The 18,507-nt window shown below is 43.4% G+C and overlaps 1 protein-coding gene across 2 annotated transcripts in view; it reads right to left on the reverse strand.

The window, feature by feature from the left end:
* Window positions 1-18,507, reverse strand: part of UFSP2 (UFM1 specific peptidase 2) — a 78,673-nt gene that overhangs the window by 2,220 nt on the left and 57,946 nt on the right. For both annotated transcript variants that reach the window (XM_029586921.1, XM_029586920.1), the window contains exons 7-10: window positions 14,566-14,712; window positions 13,672-13,836; window positions 12,211-12,335; window positions 11,281-11,357 (exon numbers count right to left, since the gene is read on the reverse strand). In XM_029586921.1, coding sequence (XP_029442781.1) covers window positions 11,281-11,357; window positions 12,211-12,335; window positions 13,672-13,836; window positions 14,566-14,712 — 514 coding nt within the window. The remainder of the gene's footprint in view (window positions 1-11,280; window positions 11,358-12,210; window positions 12,336-13,671; window positions 13,837-14,565; window positions 14,713-18,507) is intronic.

Here is an 18,507-nt window from a genome sequence, read left to right on the forward strand (position 1 = left end):
AGGGAATGTGAGAGGATCAAAGGAGCATGATTCTACTACTTCGCATTTTGATTTGGCACTTCCTACATTTCACAGTATTTCCCCAACCTGGACAGGCTTTTATTACAAGTGATGATATATTAGAGCACCCATTTATTTCAATAGAAATGTCTATTGATTGTGCTTATTTACTTTATTAATTTTTGCATTGATTATATATTTTACAGTGCATTCAGAAAGTATTAAGACTCCTTCACTTTTTTCACATTTTATTATGTTACAGCCTGATTCTATCATGGATAATAAGCATTTTTCCCCTCCTCAATCTACACACAATACCCCATAATGACAAAGGTTTGTAGACATTTGTGCAAATCAATTAAAAAAAAACAAAACCAAAGCTGAAATATATTTACATAAGTATTCAGGCCCTTAGATATTACCCTCAAAGTTGAGTTCAGATGCATCCTGTTTTTATTGCTCATCCTTGAGATATTTCTCCAACTTGATTGGAGTTTACCTGTAGTAAACTTAATTGATTAGACATGATTTGGAAAGGCACATACCTGTCTATGTAAGTTCCCACAGTTGACAGTGCATGTCAGAGCAAAATGAAAAACATGAAGTCAAAGGAATTGTCTGTAGACCTCCGAGAGAGGATTGTGTCGAGGCACAAAAAATTGCTGCAGTATTGAAGACCCCAAAGAACATAGTGGCCTCCATCATTCTTAAATTGAACAAGTTCGGAACCACCAGAACTCTTCCTAGAGCTGCCCACTTATCCTCCCACACTGAGTAATCGGGGGAGAAGGGCTTTGGTTAGGGAGGTGACCAAGAACCTGATGGTCACTCTGACAGAGAGCTCCAGAGTTCTGCTGTGGAGATGGGAGAACCTTCCAGAAGGGCAAACATCTCTGCAACACTCTACCAATCAGGCCTTTATAGTAGAGTGGTCAAACAGAAGACACTCAGTAAAAGGCACATGACAGCCTGCTGGCAGTTTGCCAAAAGACACTGTAAGGACTCTCAAGAATATGAGAAACAAGATTAAACTCTTTGGCCTGAAGGCCAAGCATCATGTCTGGAGGAAACCAGGCACTGCTCATCACCTAGCAAATACCATCCCTACTGTGAAGCATGGTGGTGCCAGCATCATGCTGTGGAGATGTTTTTCAGCTGCAGGAACGGGGAGACTAGTCAAGATCGAGGGAAAGATGTACAGAGAAATCCTTGATGAAAACCTGCTCCAGAGCGTGAGGCAAAGATTCACCTTCCAACAGGTCAATGACCCTAAGCACACAGACACGACAACGCAGGAGTGGTTTCAGGACAAGTCTCTGAGTGACCCAGCCAGAGCCCAGACTTGAACCTAATCGAATATCTCTGGAGAGACCTGAAAATAACTATTCATCAATGCTCCCCAACCAACCTGACAGAGCTTGGAGGATCTGTATAGTGGAGCAGGAGAAAATCCACAAATCCAGGTGTAGCCTCATCCCCAAGAAGGCTTGAGGCTGTAATCGCTGCAAAAGGTGCCTCTACAAAGGGTCTGAATACTTGTAAATGTTCTATTTCAGTTTTTTATTTTTAATTAATTTGCACAAATTGCTACAAACTGATTTTGCTTTATCATTATGGTGTATTGTCCACATGAGTGGACTTGGCTAAGCTCAATATCGACTTTTGGATCCTATGCATATGCATGAAGTCCTGATTAAGAAAAAGACTTTGAACTTACAGAGGTGGGACTCCACCTCCACACACACTTCATGCAAACGCCACACCTCGAGACTTTGCATGAAGCTCACGTATAAGCTTCAAGACGGAGCTCCAGAACTTTTGGAGTACTTGCTGATTTCATCCACGTACAAGCCTTTGCAGGCCAAGCCAAATTTCCCTCCTGTTCCCTGCTGGCCCAACTTACAGAGGTTTCTGTAAGCACGCTGGACCTGCTGCCCTGAGATGGTGGTGTTAACCTGTCATTTGCCCTCTGTGTTAAGACAGAAGGACGACCTGACTGCAGCGGAGAGCAAGAGAGCCCAAGACCATTCCTGAGACATCTTCTGATCAGCATAAAATTAACTAGTAAATTACTACTTTCAGCCAGGGTAGTTAATTGGCAATGTGTTTGAGATGTGCAAGTTAACCTTGTGCTAGACACAAGGACTTTTGCAACAAGAGTGATTTGCTCTCTCAAATCACAAATTTGAAAACAATATCGTATATAAACCATTGTATATTTCATGCTGCTATAATAAAAAAAACTTATCTCTAAAAAGTGTAGACATTTGGCTCCCTTATATGAACTTAAAGATGGTTGCTATTTGATTTAAGGGGGGGGGGGGGTGAGGAGATCGGCCTCAAGTTGCTAAGGCCAACATCTTTTTTTTAAATTTTGGAGTTAGGAGGAGTACTGGGCACTAGCCAGAACAATGCTTTAAGTATTTGAAGGGGGCATGAGGGGCGGATGGATCTACCTGAAGGATTTTATTTTCTCCCAGTCGCCTGGCTATATTCTAGATAGGGTTAAATTCATCCAGGAAGACTTATCCAAAAACCTTTAAACCTATACCTGGCTATGTTCAAAATACAGCTGGTTAGGTTTAACGTTATTCGAGTGAAGTTACCTGGGCAATTTTAGGTAAATATATTTAGCAGGACACTCGTCCTGCTGATTTGCATTAACAAGCTATCTGGCTAACTTTTCCGCCAGTTTCCTGAATATTGCTCTTGTTGCTTTTAACACCATTCCGCTCAAAAGGATCTCTTCATTTATTCAAACAAATTGGGCAGAGGCAACGTAAGAAGGGCCCAAATGAGCAACCTAGGAACCTTTTATTTAAGCATCCAGTGCTGCTGGCTCCAAGGCTGGTGCCAAAGCTTGGCTTTCAGTGCGGGCACAAGTTAGAAAATTCTGAAGCACACTGGCATGAAGTTGTGCATTACTTAATGTGCACAAATAAAAGCTATTCAAAGTCTTAAGGTTTTAAATAATTTCCTTTAAACACATTCTCTCACCTGAATATTTTCATTACTTGTTTCCTCTTTTTATTCTGTTTAGCTTCTCTACCACTCTTCCTCACCCAATCGTTCTGCTTTTCCTCTTAGCTACCTCCACCCTGGCTCCTTTCTCCTTCCCAGCCTTTCCTCCCTTATTTCTCTCAATTCTCTCCGGTCTCTTCTTCCCTCTATTCTCGTCTTCCTCCCTTCCCTCAGTTTACTGCAATTTTTGGGCAAGATGGAAAATTCCTCACTAATTGCAGCAGCCACTGAGTAACTATGATTAAAAGGCACTTTTTTTTTTTTTTTAAACAGATGACCAAAATGAAAAGGATTATTTTCTGGCCCAGCTGTTTCCTCTTGCTCCTTTGGGCTTCCAGCTCAATTGGAAGTAGCCTCTACTGGCCTACAGCGCCATGAGCTGGGATTTTACCATTTTTATATTCCCTCCCCACACAACCCAATCTTTGTAGCGACAGTCCTCAGCCAGGAAAGCCCACACCGAGATTCTTTCTGGAGCTCAGCTAAATGTGGGCCCTAAATCTGGTCACTCCCGGTCTGCTATATGAAAGTGTACTGCACCTTCACTGGGCCGGCTCTACACAGTGAAAGTTAACATTTAGTCTAAATTAGTTACAATGCACATCAAAGAAAAGTAAACTAAGCAAGCAGAAGAACTAAAGTTAATCAATCTTATTTATTTACAATAAAAATTTTCAAAGTGATGTACATACATTAAAATCAATAAAATAAAAAACCCATAAAACACAGCAAATATAATAAATACCACACCACCTCCATGTTACCACCTGCCTACTCCACGTGTCAAATAGCATATTCATGATTACCTCCATATTACACCCTACTCCTTGTTACATACAGCAGATATCACTGCCCACCTACTCCACATTTTTTATAGTAGATAAGACACAACTTTCAAAATAATACCATCCACCTGCTCAGTCCCAAACTCCTCTAAAAATAAGGGATGCACCATTTTGGCATCAGTAGGTTTAAGTCATCTATAAAACAGAACTCTAATACCCTGAGCTAGGTTTTTCACGGCCACAAGACCCTCTCTACTAGACAGAGGAAGCTCATTCCACAATAGTGGAGCTGACACAGAAAAAGACTGATTGCAAAGCCTTATATGTTGAAATTTCTGAACCGGGGGTAGTTGGAGCATAAAAGCATATAGGGAGCGAGTAGTCCTTTGAGAAAATTTCCATGAGATCTTATTTCTCAAATGCAAAGGACCCAGTCCTAGTAAGATCTTAAAGGTCAAGACCAAAACTTCAAATTTACATCCCAGCCAGACCGGCAACTAGTGCAATTTCTTAAGTAGCGGGACTGCTGATTCCCAGCTTGATTGGCATGACTAATCTCGCAGCCATATTTTGGACTACCTGTAACTTCCGGATTACGTTGCCTTGAAGTCCCAAATATACCAGGTTACAATAGTCAATCACTGAAATAACCAGTGCATAAAGTACAGACTTTTCAATTTAAAAAAGTTTTCAGCTGACGCACCAGTCTTAATCTGTAGTAAGCAGAACTAAGTACTGCACCAGTTAAGAGTCCAGCATTACCCCAAGGGATCTAACAGTGGAATTAGCCGTGATAAGCTGTCTTTCAATTTGAACTTGACATTTATTTGCACTGGTACCCACTTGTAAAATTTTGGTTTTCTTTGCATTCAACACTAGACAACTTTCCCCCAACGCTTCCATGCAATCAGTGAGAATAGAAAGAGTCTGAGATGTATCATTTCTCAGAGGTACAGCAATTTGCACATCATCAGCATAGAAAAATGAGATAAACTCAAAAGATCGTATACTAATTTCACCAAGAGGGAGCAAGTAAATGTTAAACAACAGCAGGGACAACGAAGAACCTTGAGGTATGCCATACTTTACAGGGCATAAGGTAGAGTAATGACCCTGGAAGAACACTGTTTGAAATCTATTCTCTAAAAAACTGGTAATCCAGTTCAAAACTGAACCTATGATCCCTAATGCTCGACATTGTGAAATAAGATCATTACGTTCAACCAAATCAAATGCACTGTAGAGGTCCAGAAAAATTAAAAGAACCCCTGTGCCCTTATCCGGTCAATTAGATCCACCATTATCGTCTGTACTGCATTCCTTGCGGAAACTTGCCTGGGCTGGGTCAAGGTTCTCAGTTCATTCTAGAAAATCTGAAATCTGTGTGGCACAACCCTTTCCAATACTTTAGCTAAACATAAGAAGAAAAAAAGAAATTGCGATACTGGGACAGACCAAGGATCTATCAAGCCCAGCACCCTGTTTCCAACAGTGGCCAAACCAAGCTACAAGTACCTGGCAAGTACCTAAACCCTAAGAATATCCCATGCTACTGATGCTAGTAATAGCAGTGGATATTCTAAGTCAACTTGATTAATAGCAGGTAATGGACTTCTCCTCCAAGAACTTATCCAAACATTTTTTAAACCCAGCCACACTAACTGCACTAATCACATCCCCTGGCAACAAATTCTAGAGTTTAATTGTGTGTTGAGTGAAAGAGAATTTTCTCCGATTAGCTTTAAATGTACTAAGTGCTAGCTTCATGGAGTGCCTCCTAGTCCTATTATCCGAAAGGGTAAATATCCAATTAACATTTACCCGTTCTAGACCTCTCATGATTTTAAAGATCTCTATCATATCCCCCCCCCCCCCCCTCAGCCATTTCTTCTCTAAGCTGAAATGCCCTGACCTCTTTAGTCTTTCCTCAGAGGGGAGCTGTTCAATCCCCTTTATCATTTTGGTTGCCCTTCTCTGTACCGTCTCCATTGCAACGATATCTTTTTTGAGATGCGGCGACTAGAATTGTACACAGTATTCAAGGTGAAGTCTCAAAATGGAGCGATACAGAGGCATTATGGCATTTTCCATTTTATTCACCATTTCCTTCCTAATAGTTCCTAAGATTCTGTTTGCTTTTTTGACTGCCACAGCACACTGAGCCGACGATTTCAAAGTATTATCCACTATGACGCCTAGATCTCTTTCCTGGGTGGTAACTCCTAATATGGAACCTAACCGTGTAACTATAGCATGTTTTTTTTTTCCCTATACATATCACCTTGCACTTATCCACATTAAATTTCATCTGCCATTTGGATGCCCAATTTTCCAGTCTCACAAGGTTCTCCTGCAGTTTATCACAATCTGCTTGTGATTTAACTACTCTGAATAATTTTGTATCATCTGCAAATCTGATTACCTCACTCGTCATATTCCTTTCCAGATCATTTATAAATATATTGAAAAGCATAGGTCCTCCACTGCACAACCCCCTCCACTGAGAAAATTGACCATTTAATCCTACTCTCTATTTCCTGTTTTTTTACCAGTTTGTAATCCACGAAAGGACATCGCCACCTATCCCATGACTTTTTACTTTACTTAGAAGCCTCTCATGAGGAACTTTGTCAAATGTCTTCTGAAAATCAAAATACACTACATCCACCAGTTCACCTTTATTCACATGTTTATTTACCCCTTCAAAAAAGTGAAGCAGATTTGTGAGACAAGACTTGCTGTGGGTAAAGCCATGCTGACTTTGTTCCATTAAACCATGACTTTCTATATGTTCTGTGATTTTGATCTTTAGAACACTTTCCACTATGTTTCCTGGCACTGAAGTAAGGCTAACTGGTCTGTAGTTTCCTGGATTGCCTCTGGAGCCCTTTTTAAATATTGAGGTTACATTAGCCACCCTCCAGTCTTCAGATACAATGGATGTTTGTAATGATAGGTTACACATTTTTACTAATAGATCTGAAATTTCATTTTTGAGTTCCTTCAGAACCCTGGGTGTATACCATCCAGTCCAGGTGATTTACTACTCTTCAGTTTGTCAATCGGGCCTACCACATCTTTAGGTTCACCGTGATTTGGTTCAGTCCATCTGAATCATTACCCATGAAAACCTTCTCCGGAACGGATATCTCCCCAACATCCTCTTCAGTAAACACCGAAGCAAAGAAATCGTTTAATCCTTATCTTCTCTAAGTGCCCCTTTAACCCATTGATCATCTAATGGTCCAACTGACTCCCTTGCAGGCTTTCTGCTTCGGATATATTTTTTAAAGTTTTTACCGTGAGTTTTTGCCTCTACGGCCAACTTCTTTTCAAATTCTCTCTTAGCCAGTCTTATTTATTATTTATTTATTTATTTATTTATTTAACAGCTTTTAATATACCGGTGTTCGTGCGAGCACATCGCGCCGGTTTACAATAAACTTGAGAAAGGAGGAAAGTTACAAAAAACAGGGTGTGGGAGCAGGAGCGAAAAAAGGGGGGGGGGAGAGAGAGGGAGGAGGTTAAGGAGGAGAGGATAGCAGCTGAGAAGGTAAAGGAACGTAACATTACTTACAAAAGCTAATTAATGTGGGTTAGAACATTGGAACTTATAACATTGACACTTAATTACAGCGGTTAACGAAGGATATATATAGAATATAGAAGGTTATATAAAGTAGCTTATTTACAGCAGTTATGACAGGTTATAAGGTAACTTACTTAGCATTTAAAAATAGGTTGTACATTTGATATGGGTTTACAGAGGAGAAAGGTGTCTGGGGTGCGGAACGGGTATGGAAGGTGGGGGGGTAAAGGGTGGGTATAGGAGGGTAGGGGGGGAGAGGGGTGGGTGTGAGGGTTGCAGGAGGTTGTGTCTGAAGGGGTTTAAGGGGTGGATTATCTTGTCAACACTTATGCATTATCCTATTTTCTTCTGTTGGATCCTTTTTCCAATTTTTGATTGAAGATCTTTTGGCTAAAATAGCCTCTTTCACCTCACATTTTAACCATGCCGGTAATCGTTTTGCCTGCCTTCCACCTTTCTTAATGTGTGGAATATATCTGGTCTGTGCTTCTAGGATGGTATTTTTTAACAATGAACAAGCCTCTTGCACACTTTTTACATTTGTAGTTGCTCCTTTTAGTTTTTTTCTAACTAGTTTTCTCTTTTAATCAATGTTTCCCCTTTGAAAGTTTAGCACTAGAGCCGTGGATTTGCTTACGGTTCCCCTTCCTGTCATTAATTCAAATTTGATCATATTATGATCACTATTGCCAAGCAGCCCCACCACCGTTACCTCTCTCACCAAATCCTGTGCTCCGCTGAGAATTAGATCTAAAATTGCTCCCTCCCTCGTCTGTTCCTGAACTTTTGCTCCATAAAACTGTCATTTATTCCATCCAGGAACTTTATCTCATTTACCTATTAATTGAAATCTCCCATTATTCCTGCACTTCCAGTTTGGTTAGCTTCCCTAATTGCTCTTAGCATTTCACTGTCTGTCTCACCATCTTGGCCAGGTGGATGGTAGTATACTCCTATCACTATACTCTTCCCCAACACACATGGTATTTCTACCCATAAAGATTCGATTATGCATTTAGTCTCATGCAGGATCTTAATCCTGTTGGACTCTATGCCATCCCAAACATAAAGCGCCACCCAGCCTCCTAGATGTTCCTCTGTCATTGCGATATAATTTGTACCCCGGTATAGCACCATCCCATTGGTTATCCTCTTTCCACCATGTCTCTGAGATACCAATTAAGTCTATGTCATCATTCACTGTTATACATTCTAATTCTCCCATCTTCCTGTGAAAGGAAGATTAGCTACTGGTCTACAGTTCAAATACATCCTGGGATCCAACTGTGTGTTCTTCAATGTAGGAGTCATAACACAATATAGGGGTCACTATACACCTTTTCAATAGATCTGGGACTAAACCCTCAGTCAGAGAGGTGTTATTCACTCTTTCTAAACCCCTTAGAACTTGATCTGGTAAGAAATCAATAAGGTAAGAAGGGCAAGTTCAAAGCAGCATTTAGATTTCTTTATCATTTTAACAACCGATCTAAGTTCCAACAAGGAAACTGTATCAAAGGAACTAAATTCCTCCTCCTCTGTTGGAACATCAAAAAAACTAACCTCCTCCTCCTCCTCTACTGGAACATCCAAGTTAACTCACAAAACAATAGAATGAGGGTCTATTTGTAAGTTCCTTTCTACCAATCCTATAGATCAGGGGTCGGGAACCCATGGCTCGCGAGCCAGATATGGCTCTTTTGATGGCTGCATCTGGCTCGCAGACAAATCTAAATCAGTGTGTCGCCACACTTTCCAGTCCCCCGCTGACCCAGCTGCTCCCCGGTCCTCCTCCGCCCTGGCTTAAAATGCTGTCAGCCAGGGCGGAACGCGGCAGAATAGCTGGAGTTGGCGGCACCGGCATGCTCTCTTCTTCCCGCCCCCCCCCCCCCCGCGGCCCGGAAGAGGAAGTGGTGAGCATCGGGTGCGTGCGCGGGAAGAAGAGACCACGCTAGTGTGGTCAGCGTCGGCCCGAAGAGCAGAAGAGAGGCGCGCAGAAAAATGAAGAAGAACGTTAACCCCTGCGGCCGATGGGACTCCTCCTCCGCCCGGGCTTAAAATGCTGTCAGCCCGGGCGGAACGCGGCAGAATAGCTGGAGTCGGCGGCACCAGCATGGTCTCTTCTTCCTGCCACTCCCCGCGGCCCGGAAGAGGAAGTGGTGAGCATCGGGTGCGTGCGCGGGAAGAAGAGACCACGCTAGTGTGGTCAGCGTGGGTCCGATGAAAAGAGACTGTGCAGCGCGGCTCGGAGCAAAATGAAGAAGAGCTTCAACCGCGGCCGATGGGACTCCTCCTCCGCGAGGGCTGAAAATGAAGGAGGTTAGCGTTGGGAGGAGGCTGCTGCTGCCGCGAGTTCCCGGGGTGGGGATGGGGGAGAGAGAGAGTGAAGGAGCAAGCAAGCATGTGTGTTTGAGATCTTGTGTGTGTGTGTGAGTGAGAGATTGCATGTATGTGAATGATTGAGAGCCTGTATATGTGAAAGAGAGTATGTCTGTGATTGAGAGCCTGCCTGTGAGAGAGAGAGCATGAATGTAAGTTTACGATTGGGAACCTGTATGTGTAAGTTTGTGATTGAAAACCTGTTTGTGTGAAAGAGTATGTGTGTATGATTGAGATCCTTTGTGTGTGAGAGAGATCATGTGTATGTATGATTAAGAGCCTGTGTGTATAAGCAAGAGAGAGCATGTGTGTCTGTGTGTGATTGAGAGCTGGTTTAGGTGATGGAGCATGTGAATATGTGATTGAGAGCCTGTGTGTAAATGAGAGAAAGAGAGGACATGTTTGTAAGCATGTGTATGAGAGTCTGTGTGTGAGAGAAAAAGACAGCATGTATTTATGTGATTGAAAGCCTGTGTGTGTGTGTAAGCGTGAAAAGATAGACAGCATGTGTGTAAATGTGTAATTAAGAGCCTATATAAGTGAGAGAGAAAAAGCATGTGTATATGTGAGTGACTGAGAGCATGTGTGTATAGGTGTGTCATTGAGAGCCAGTGTGAGAGAGAGCGCTGGTATGTGACTGAGAGAGGAGAAAGTTCCAAGCAAACCACCCCTCCTCCTGCTAATTCAGAACAATCTCAGGACACCTGGATATCAAACGTTCCCAGGTATGCAGAGCAAAAAATTTTTTGTATCCTTATTATTTTTCATTACTGGGTCTTTGTGTCTGCTATTTTGAAATATTTTGTTGGTATCTGGAAATTTTTTATATGAGTTTTTAATTATTGGATATTCCACTCATCAGCTGTTTCGAAACATGTTCTTTTTGTTAGTACAGTTTTACTGCTGATGATTTTATATTTCTTGATTTGTTTTATAAGGATGGGTGATGTTTCTTTTTTCCTTTGTTACACTGCATACAGAGACTTTGGCTTGTTGCAGTTTCCAATTCAGTTTTTGTCTGCATGCTTCTGGTTATGCGTTTTGGTCTCTTTATTCTATTTAAGGTGAGGGTCAGCACGTGATTCAGGTGAGGTTTTCTGCTGGCGTGTAGTTTCTGTGTAGGACTCTATAGCAGCCTGACTTGGTCTGTTTTCCTAATAGGAGGTGTATTGGTGTCTTAAGGCCTGGTGTAATATTTTCAGAGACTTATTGTACTTTAAAAGTGTGATCTTACATAAAATGCACACATTTACTTGTATTTAGTTTTAAACATATTGTATGGCTCTCATGGAATTACATTTTAAAATATGTGGCGTTCATGGCTCTCTCAGCCAAAAAGGTTCCTGACCCCTGCTATAGATTGTGATTTACCTCAATCTGCATTGAAAGCTCATCCATTCCCTCCAGAATCTTATCCTCAAAGAAAGAGCATAAAGCCTCACAACTGGGTACATCCTCATAAATCAAATTACATTTATTATCCTCCTCTAAAGTTCAGAAGCTTACCGATCATAACCGGAGTCCCCTCTATCTTGAAATGGTTAGCAAGCTCTCTTCCCTTAGCGGCCAGCTCTGAACCTTGGCTGCAAAAGAGATACCACAAATCTTGTAAGACAGAAAGGAAACACAGGATTGGGAGTTGCACAAGGCAAGCTGCATAAGCAGCTTGCATTTCAGGCTCAGGTCAAACAGCACAACGCAACCACAGCTGAGGGCAAGATGACTTTCAATTGTCTCCTTAGTATACAGGGAAGGGTGACTCCTGGAACCTCTACGGTTAACAGGGTGAGGCACATACTAAAAAAATCTCGATCTATTAGCGTTTAACAACCTCAGAGGAAATTGTACCCATATTACATGCCCTGTAATATACTGCAATGTAATACTTATATATAATCTGAACACTGCTCTGCAGCCCCAGGGGTAACTATACTTGGCAAAAGTAACACATGAGATCACATTGAGCAGTATCTGCCTGCAGTGCATATGATGCCAAATCTGATCCAGTGGGTAGGACACATCCAAAAGCAGGAGCTCTTGGGGTTCAAGAAAACTGCAAGAGATCAACTTCAAGAATTTTCAACATACAACTTGAAGATGAAAAGGTTCTTGGATAGTGCTGCGCAGTACCACTTGCCATGTGTCCTTCCATAATAACTCCCAGAACGGTTTTCTTTGAGAACATAACACCGAGCTGTCTGGAGATTAATGATAACTCCTGGGGGCAGGCTCTGCTTGCCTGTGCATTCCTCAAGGAGTGTTATTAGAGGTCTCTCGTATTTCTGGATCACCAGTACCTGGAAGAAGAATGTCTAGCTGCTCTTGTACAGCGTTTTGCTTTTTCAAGACACACACTAAACGTAATACATAACGCACACTTTTTCTAGGTCCAAAAGAAGGCATTACCACTTACAAGGATTTCAGTTATATCCTTACCTGACAAAAAGTATTTTCGATGTTACTCCTAAGAGCTGACCCAGTACAAGTTGCACTTCAATGGACCCGATCCACTGACGTGATCCAACAAAGGACACAGACTTATCACCAACATCAACAAGAGCCTTCAATGCAAGAGGAAATCAGAGAGATAATGAAAGCATTTGCATGTAATCTGTGATTATGATAAATTCCCGGTAATAAATACTCTTCCTGAATGGTACCTGCACATAGCGCTATTTTTGTAAAATTAAATGTAGAAACAATATAATAGCAATCCCTCCTCATCTATAGAGGTGAGATGGGGCTGATTGGTCTTCAAAGATCAGGTATATTATCTGTTATTCAATGCAAGCAATTCCATTTTCTCCAGAACAAGTACAGCTGTGAGAGTTCTCACCCACAGAGGCAAAGGTCTTGCTCAATTGGTCTTACTTCATTAAAGTTCTGCTTTAATATGAGGAGAAACCCATGGAAGGAGAGAACATAAGAAATTGTCATACTGGGTCAAATCAAGGGTCCATCAAGCCCAGCATCCTGTTTCCAACAGTGGCCAATCCAGGCTACAAGTACCTGGCAAGTACCAAAAAATAAGTATACCTCTTGCTACTGATGCTAGTAATAGAAGTGGCTATTTTCTAAGTCAACTTGATTAAGAGCAAGTAATGGACTTCTCCTCGAAGAACTTATCTAAACCTTTTTTAAACCCAGCTACACTAACTGCACTAACCACATCCTCTGGCAACAAATTCCAGAGCTTAATTGTGGGTTGAGTGAAAAAGAATTTTCTCCGATTAGTTTTAAATGTGCTACTTGCTAACTTCATGGAATGCCCCCTAGTCCTTCTATTATCTGAAAAAGTAAATAACTGATTCACATATACTAGTTCTAGACCTCTCATGATTTTAAAGACCTCTCTATCATATCCCTCCTCAGCTGTCTCTTCTTCAAGATGAACAGCCCTAATCTCTTCAGCCTTTCCTCATAGGGGAGCTGTTCCATCCCCTTTATCATTTTGGTCGCCCTTCTCTCTACCTTGGATAGTGTGTCATTGTAGTATAGAGGGATGGGGATCATCATTCACTATGTGGCAGGTGGGCAAGGTAGCTTCAGGACATAAAATGAGCCTCTTCCTGGTAGCAATAGAGAAGATGTAAGATCTCCTGCTTCCCTCTGTCTGGTTTTCCTTTTGAACTGAGAAAACCAATGTTGGTTTCTAATGAGTTGTCTGTATTTAGCTTAAGAAAACATACTAGTGTTTCAACAGAAAATACATATCTGCTTAGAACGAATATAAAATATAACAACTTTTAAATAAATAATTAGGGAGTTGTGCTGGAGAGGAAAAAGTGAGGAGCACCCAGATGAGACACTGCAAGAATGGCTGGGAAGGCAGAGGTTCAGGAATGCTCACAAAAGTACTAAAACACTATCTCATTTCTTATTTAAAATATTCCATACCTGCTGAATTTCCTTGTGTGATGGAATAGGTCTGTCTGTGTAGCCCTGCTGCCTGAACCAAGAACAGATGGTTTGCAGAGAGCGATACGCACAACCCCAGCCGTTGTCATCGATTCTATCTTGCATGTAATGGTGGTAACTATAGATTCCTTGTACCAGAAATGACTGTTCAAGACAGAGTAAGAGAGGATGATACACAGAGCAGAAAAACAAAGCAGATTCTACATGCATGTGTCCACATGGTTTCTTTTGGCAGGGTACTCTGTGCTACTCAGAACAGACGATCTGTGTGGTAGCGTGGTTATAAGAAAGGGCTCTGAACCTTAGGATTCAATGTCCCTCTCCAATAGTCATATTACTAACCTGCACTCATTGATATATTGTAAGCTCTTATGGGCAAGGATACTGCAACCGTGTGCATTGTACAGCACTGTGTACACTGATGGCACTATAAAATTAATCATCTTCTTATCTGTGGGAGTAGGTGGGTCTATTTTCCAAAGGATTTGTCTGTCTCTGGGAACTTTTTGAATTAGGGCCCTGAATTGAAAACCGGGATTCACACAAGGGTTTGCCCTGACTAATCACAGAAAATTACTAAGGAATAAAAAAGAAGGCAACTTGTGCTAGCAGGGAGTCCACGGGTGGATGACTTGGGAAGAGCCTAGGCCAGTCACAAATTCTGCATGTTGAATGTTATAAAACAAGGCTGAAAAATCAGTTAAAAAAAAAAGTGTTTTTGTAAAACTGGGAATTTTGTTTTAGTAAAATAAATAATTGTTTAAACTGAAAATGAAGTGACCTATTAATATCATCATGGGAAGCAGTACCAAGGGCTTCTTACAATCATCTCTTGCCTCGCCCCATATGTAGAGAATGGGCCATGGTACTCACCGCAGCAGACTCCATGGCTGGTGGGCTGAGGTTCAAGTGTGGGTTTCTCAGGACGCCATCCGGATAGGGCTCTCCTGGAAAGTGATACGCATTCACTTTTCTCAGGTAGGGTCTGTCACAGGGTAAGTGCAGTTGTACATGGAGTTCCTACACCAGGAAGGTCAAGCAGAAAGCCAACCATCAGTCCCAGCACCCACCGATTCCAAAACAGGAGCAAAGAGACAAAGGGAAAACCCAACAGCCTCTGCTTATATTTACATTTATTCCAGGACTTTAATATTACATCAGGAAATGTTGTCAGTCACCAAAATGGATATTTCTGCTGGTATGAAAAAGCTCTTAAACATTATGAGGTCAATACTGAAAACCTAGCCGTTCAGCTAACAGATGGGATATTCAGCAGCATGGCTAAGCTGCTGAATATCCCCAGACAATTCACTACTTAGACAGATAATGAGCAGGCCTAACTTAGCTGACTAACAGGCAGATACAGAAAAATGCGCGGGAAAGCCGGCGAGCGCCCACTCTCCTGGGCGCGCGATTCACTATATCGAGGCATGCAAATGAGGGCCTGCGGTAAAAGGAAGCGCTAGGGACACTAGCGCGTCCCTAGTGCTTCCTTTTTGACAGAAGCAGTGGCTGTCAGCAGGTTTGACAGCTGACGCTCAATTTTACCGGCATCGGTTCTCGAACACGTTGACAGCCACGGGTTCGGAAAACGGATGCTGGCATAATTGGACGTCCGTCTTCCAACCCGCAGGCCGTGGGCAGATTTTTAAAATTTCTTTTTATTTTTGGGGCCTCCAACTTAATATCGCTATGATATTAAGTCGGAGGGTGTACCAAAAAAGCAGTTTTTTCTGCTTTTCTGTACACTTCCCCGGTGCCGGCAGAAATTAACGCCTGCCTTTGGCAGGCGTTAATTTCTGAGAGTAAAATGTGCGGCTTGGCTGAACATTTTACTTTCTGAATTGCGTGGGAATGACTAATAGCGCCCGCAACATGCATTTGCATGTTGCGGGCGCTATTTTTATTACTGGAAGACGGCCAGTTATGAAAACTGATGCAGAGTTTACCGGCTTCAGTCTTCATAACCGGCAGCCGCCACGGGGTCGCGTTAGCAAGGAAGTGCTAAGGTCGCGCAAGCGATCCTAGCACCTCCTTGCTAGCGCGACTCCCTAATTTGCTTATTGCATGGCACCCCCTTTGCAAGCACCATGCATGCGTTAAGAAAGCGGGCGCTGAAAAGTCAGTGCCCGCTTTCCGCGAAAATTATTGCATCGGCCCCTTTACTTGCAAGTGAGATTCCATGCATGTTCAAGGAAAGAAATCACGCATTCCTTTGGCAGGATTACAAACAGACTGGGATCAAGAAGGTTTAGCTCTCTCTAATTTAGAGGAATATAATTTGGGCAGCTTGCTGAGACTTCTGCGTGACTGGTTATATGATAAATATGCTTTTATAGATCTAGAAGGCAACAAACAATAACTGCACCCCTAGATTTAAAATATGTTTTGCATGCCCCATATGGAAAATAACCAAGGGATTGGTCTAAAAATATCCTAATCTCACCTATTAAGTGGGCATGGATATGCTTGATAAAGCAGAGTTGCTTACCTGTAACAGGTGTTTTCCTGGGACAGCAGGATTTTAGTCCTCACAGATGGGTGACATCATCAGATGGAGCCTGACATGGAAAACTTTTGTCAACGTTTCTAGAAACTTTGTCTGGCACACTAAGCATGCCCAGCATGCTCACTATCCACACGGACATGCAGTGACCCTCTTCAGTCTCGTATCTTAGCGAAAAAAGACGAGCAAAAAAATAAAATAACAAACTGACACAGAACCCAACTCTGCGGGGTGGCTGGCGGGTTTCCTGAGGATTAACATCCTGCTCTCCTAGGAGAACACCTGTTACAGGTAAGCAACTCTGCTTTCACCTAGGACAAGCAGGATGGTAGTCCTCATAGATGGGTGAATACCAAGCTACTCCAGGCTATAACAGGACCAACAGCACTTAACCACACGCCAACAGGCACAACAACAGAAGTGCTGAGGGTGAGAACGGGAGGCAGCATGAACCAGAAACTGGGCCCTAGATAGGGAGAGTTGGGTTCTTATGCTTGGAACAGATTACGAAGGACAGAGTGGCCAAAGGTACTGTCATGTCGACCATCCTTGTCCAAACAGTAATGGGCAGCGAATGTGTGCAAGGAGATCCATGTCGCAGCCTTGCAGATCTCAGCGATGGGGACTGCATAAAAGTGTGCCACCGACACTGCCATGGCCCTGAGTGTGACTTGATGCGGCCACCAAGTGGAAGGCCCGCCTGCTCATAGCTGAAGGATATATCAGTTGAAGAGGGTTTGCTTGCCCACTGCAATGCCAAGTTTGTTTTTATCAAAGGAGACAATGAGTTGCGTGGACTGACTATGGGCCGCCGTGCACTCAAGATAAAAAGCAAGAGCATGCTTGCAGTCCAGGCTATGCAGAGCCCGTTCACCCTGGTGGGAATGGGGCCTCGGAAAGAAGGTGGGCAAAACGATGGACTGATTGAGAAGGAAATCAATCACCACCTTAGGCAGGAATTTAGGGTGAGTGCATAGAACCACCCTGTCATGAAAGAATTTCTTATAGGGCGGCTACGTTACTAACGCTTGAAGCTCACTGACCCTGCAAGTGGAGGTGACCGCAACCAGGAAAATGACTTTCCAGGTCACATGTTTAAGCTCACAGGAGCGCATAGGCTTGAAAGGAGGCTGCATGAACCACACTAGTACCATGTTGAGGTCCCAGGACACCACAGGAAGACACAGAGGGGGCTTTAGATGCAACAGGCCCCTAATGAAGTGGCCCACCAAGGGCTGCACATAAACGGGTGTACCACTTATCCCATGGTGATACGCACCGAGAGCATTCAGGTGGACGCGGATCATGGTGGTCTGTAGCCCAGACACCGAGAGGAATCACAAAAAGTCCAGCAGTCACGGAGTGGAGCACGAGAAAGGGTCTAGGCCCTTCACCTCAAACCAGATGGAGAACCTTCGCAGAGAGGTCGAGGGACTGTAAGGCTACCGTTTCAACATTCAGGCAGTGAGGGCCAGCAAGTGGAGGTTGGGGTGGTGCAATCTGCACCGTTCCTGCGTGATTGGGTCGGGGGAGGTGCCCAGGCGTATGAGTTCCCGGATCAATAGGTTGCGCAGGATCAGGAAGCAGACTTGTTGTGGCCAATATGGGGCAACCAGGATCATGGTGCCCCTGTCCTGCTGGAGCTTCACAAGCGTCTTCCCCACCAGCGGGAGTGGGGGGGATACGCGTTCAGTAGGCCCTTGCCCCAAAACTGGGCAAAGGCATCTGAGGCTGGTTCCCCATCTTCCCTGTACAAGGAGCAGAAGTGGATCAGCTTGAAATTCTGAGGGGAGGCAAAGAGGTCCACGTCCGGAATGTCCCACAGGTGGAAGATTCTGTCCATGACTGTCTGGTTGAGCGACCACTCGTGCGGGTGGAATGCTCAATGCAGGCAGTCCGCCACCACATTCTCTGTCCCTGCCAGGTAAACTGCTCATAAGAACATGTCCTTGGATAGGGCCCAAGCCCAAATCTGTACCACCTCCTGGCAAAGCAGGAAGGAGCCAGTGCCTACCTGCTTGTTTATGTACGACATTGCGACTTGGTTGCCGGTCTGGATCAAAACAACTTTGTGGGCCAGGTGATCCTGGAATGCCGAGAGGGCATTCCGATCTCTTGCAGCTCCAGGAAGTTTGACAGCTTGCTTCCTGCTCCGACCACATGCCTTGCATACGGAGGCTGCCCACATGTGCCCCCCAGCCAAGGTGGAGGCATCGGTGTTCAGTACCACCTGGGGGGATGGTGCTTGGAAGGGGAGGCCCCTTTCCAAGTTGATCAGGCTCTCCCACCAGGAGAGGGAGTCTCGGAGG

This window comes from Rhinatrema bivittatum, chromosome 1 (genome assembly GCF_901001135.1).
Source record: "Rhinatrema bivittatum chromosome 1, aRhiBiv1.1, whole genome shotgun sequence".
NCBI lineage: Eukaryota > Metazoa > Chordata > Amphibia > Gymnophiona > Rhinatrematidae > Rhinatrema > Rhinatrema bivittatum.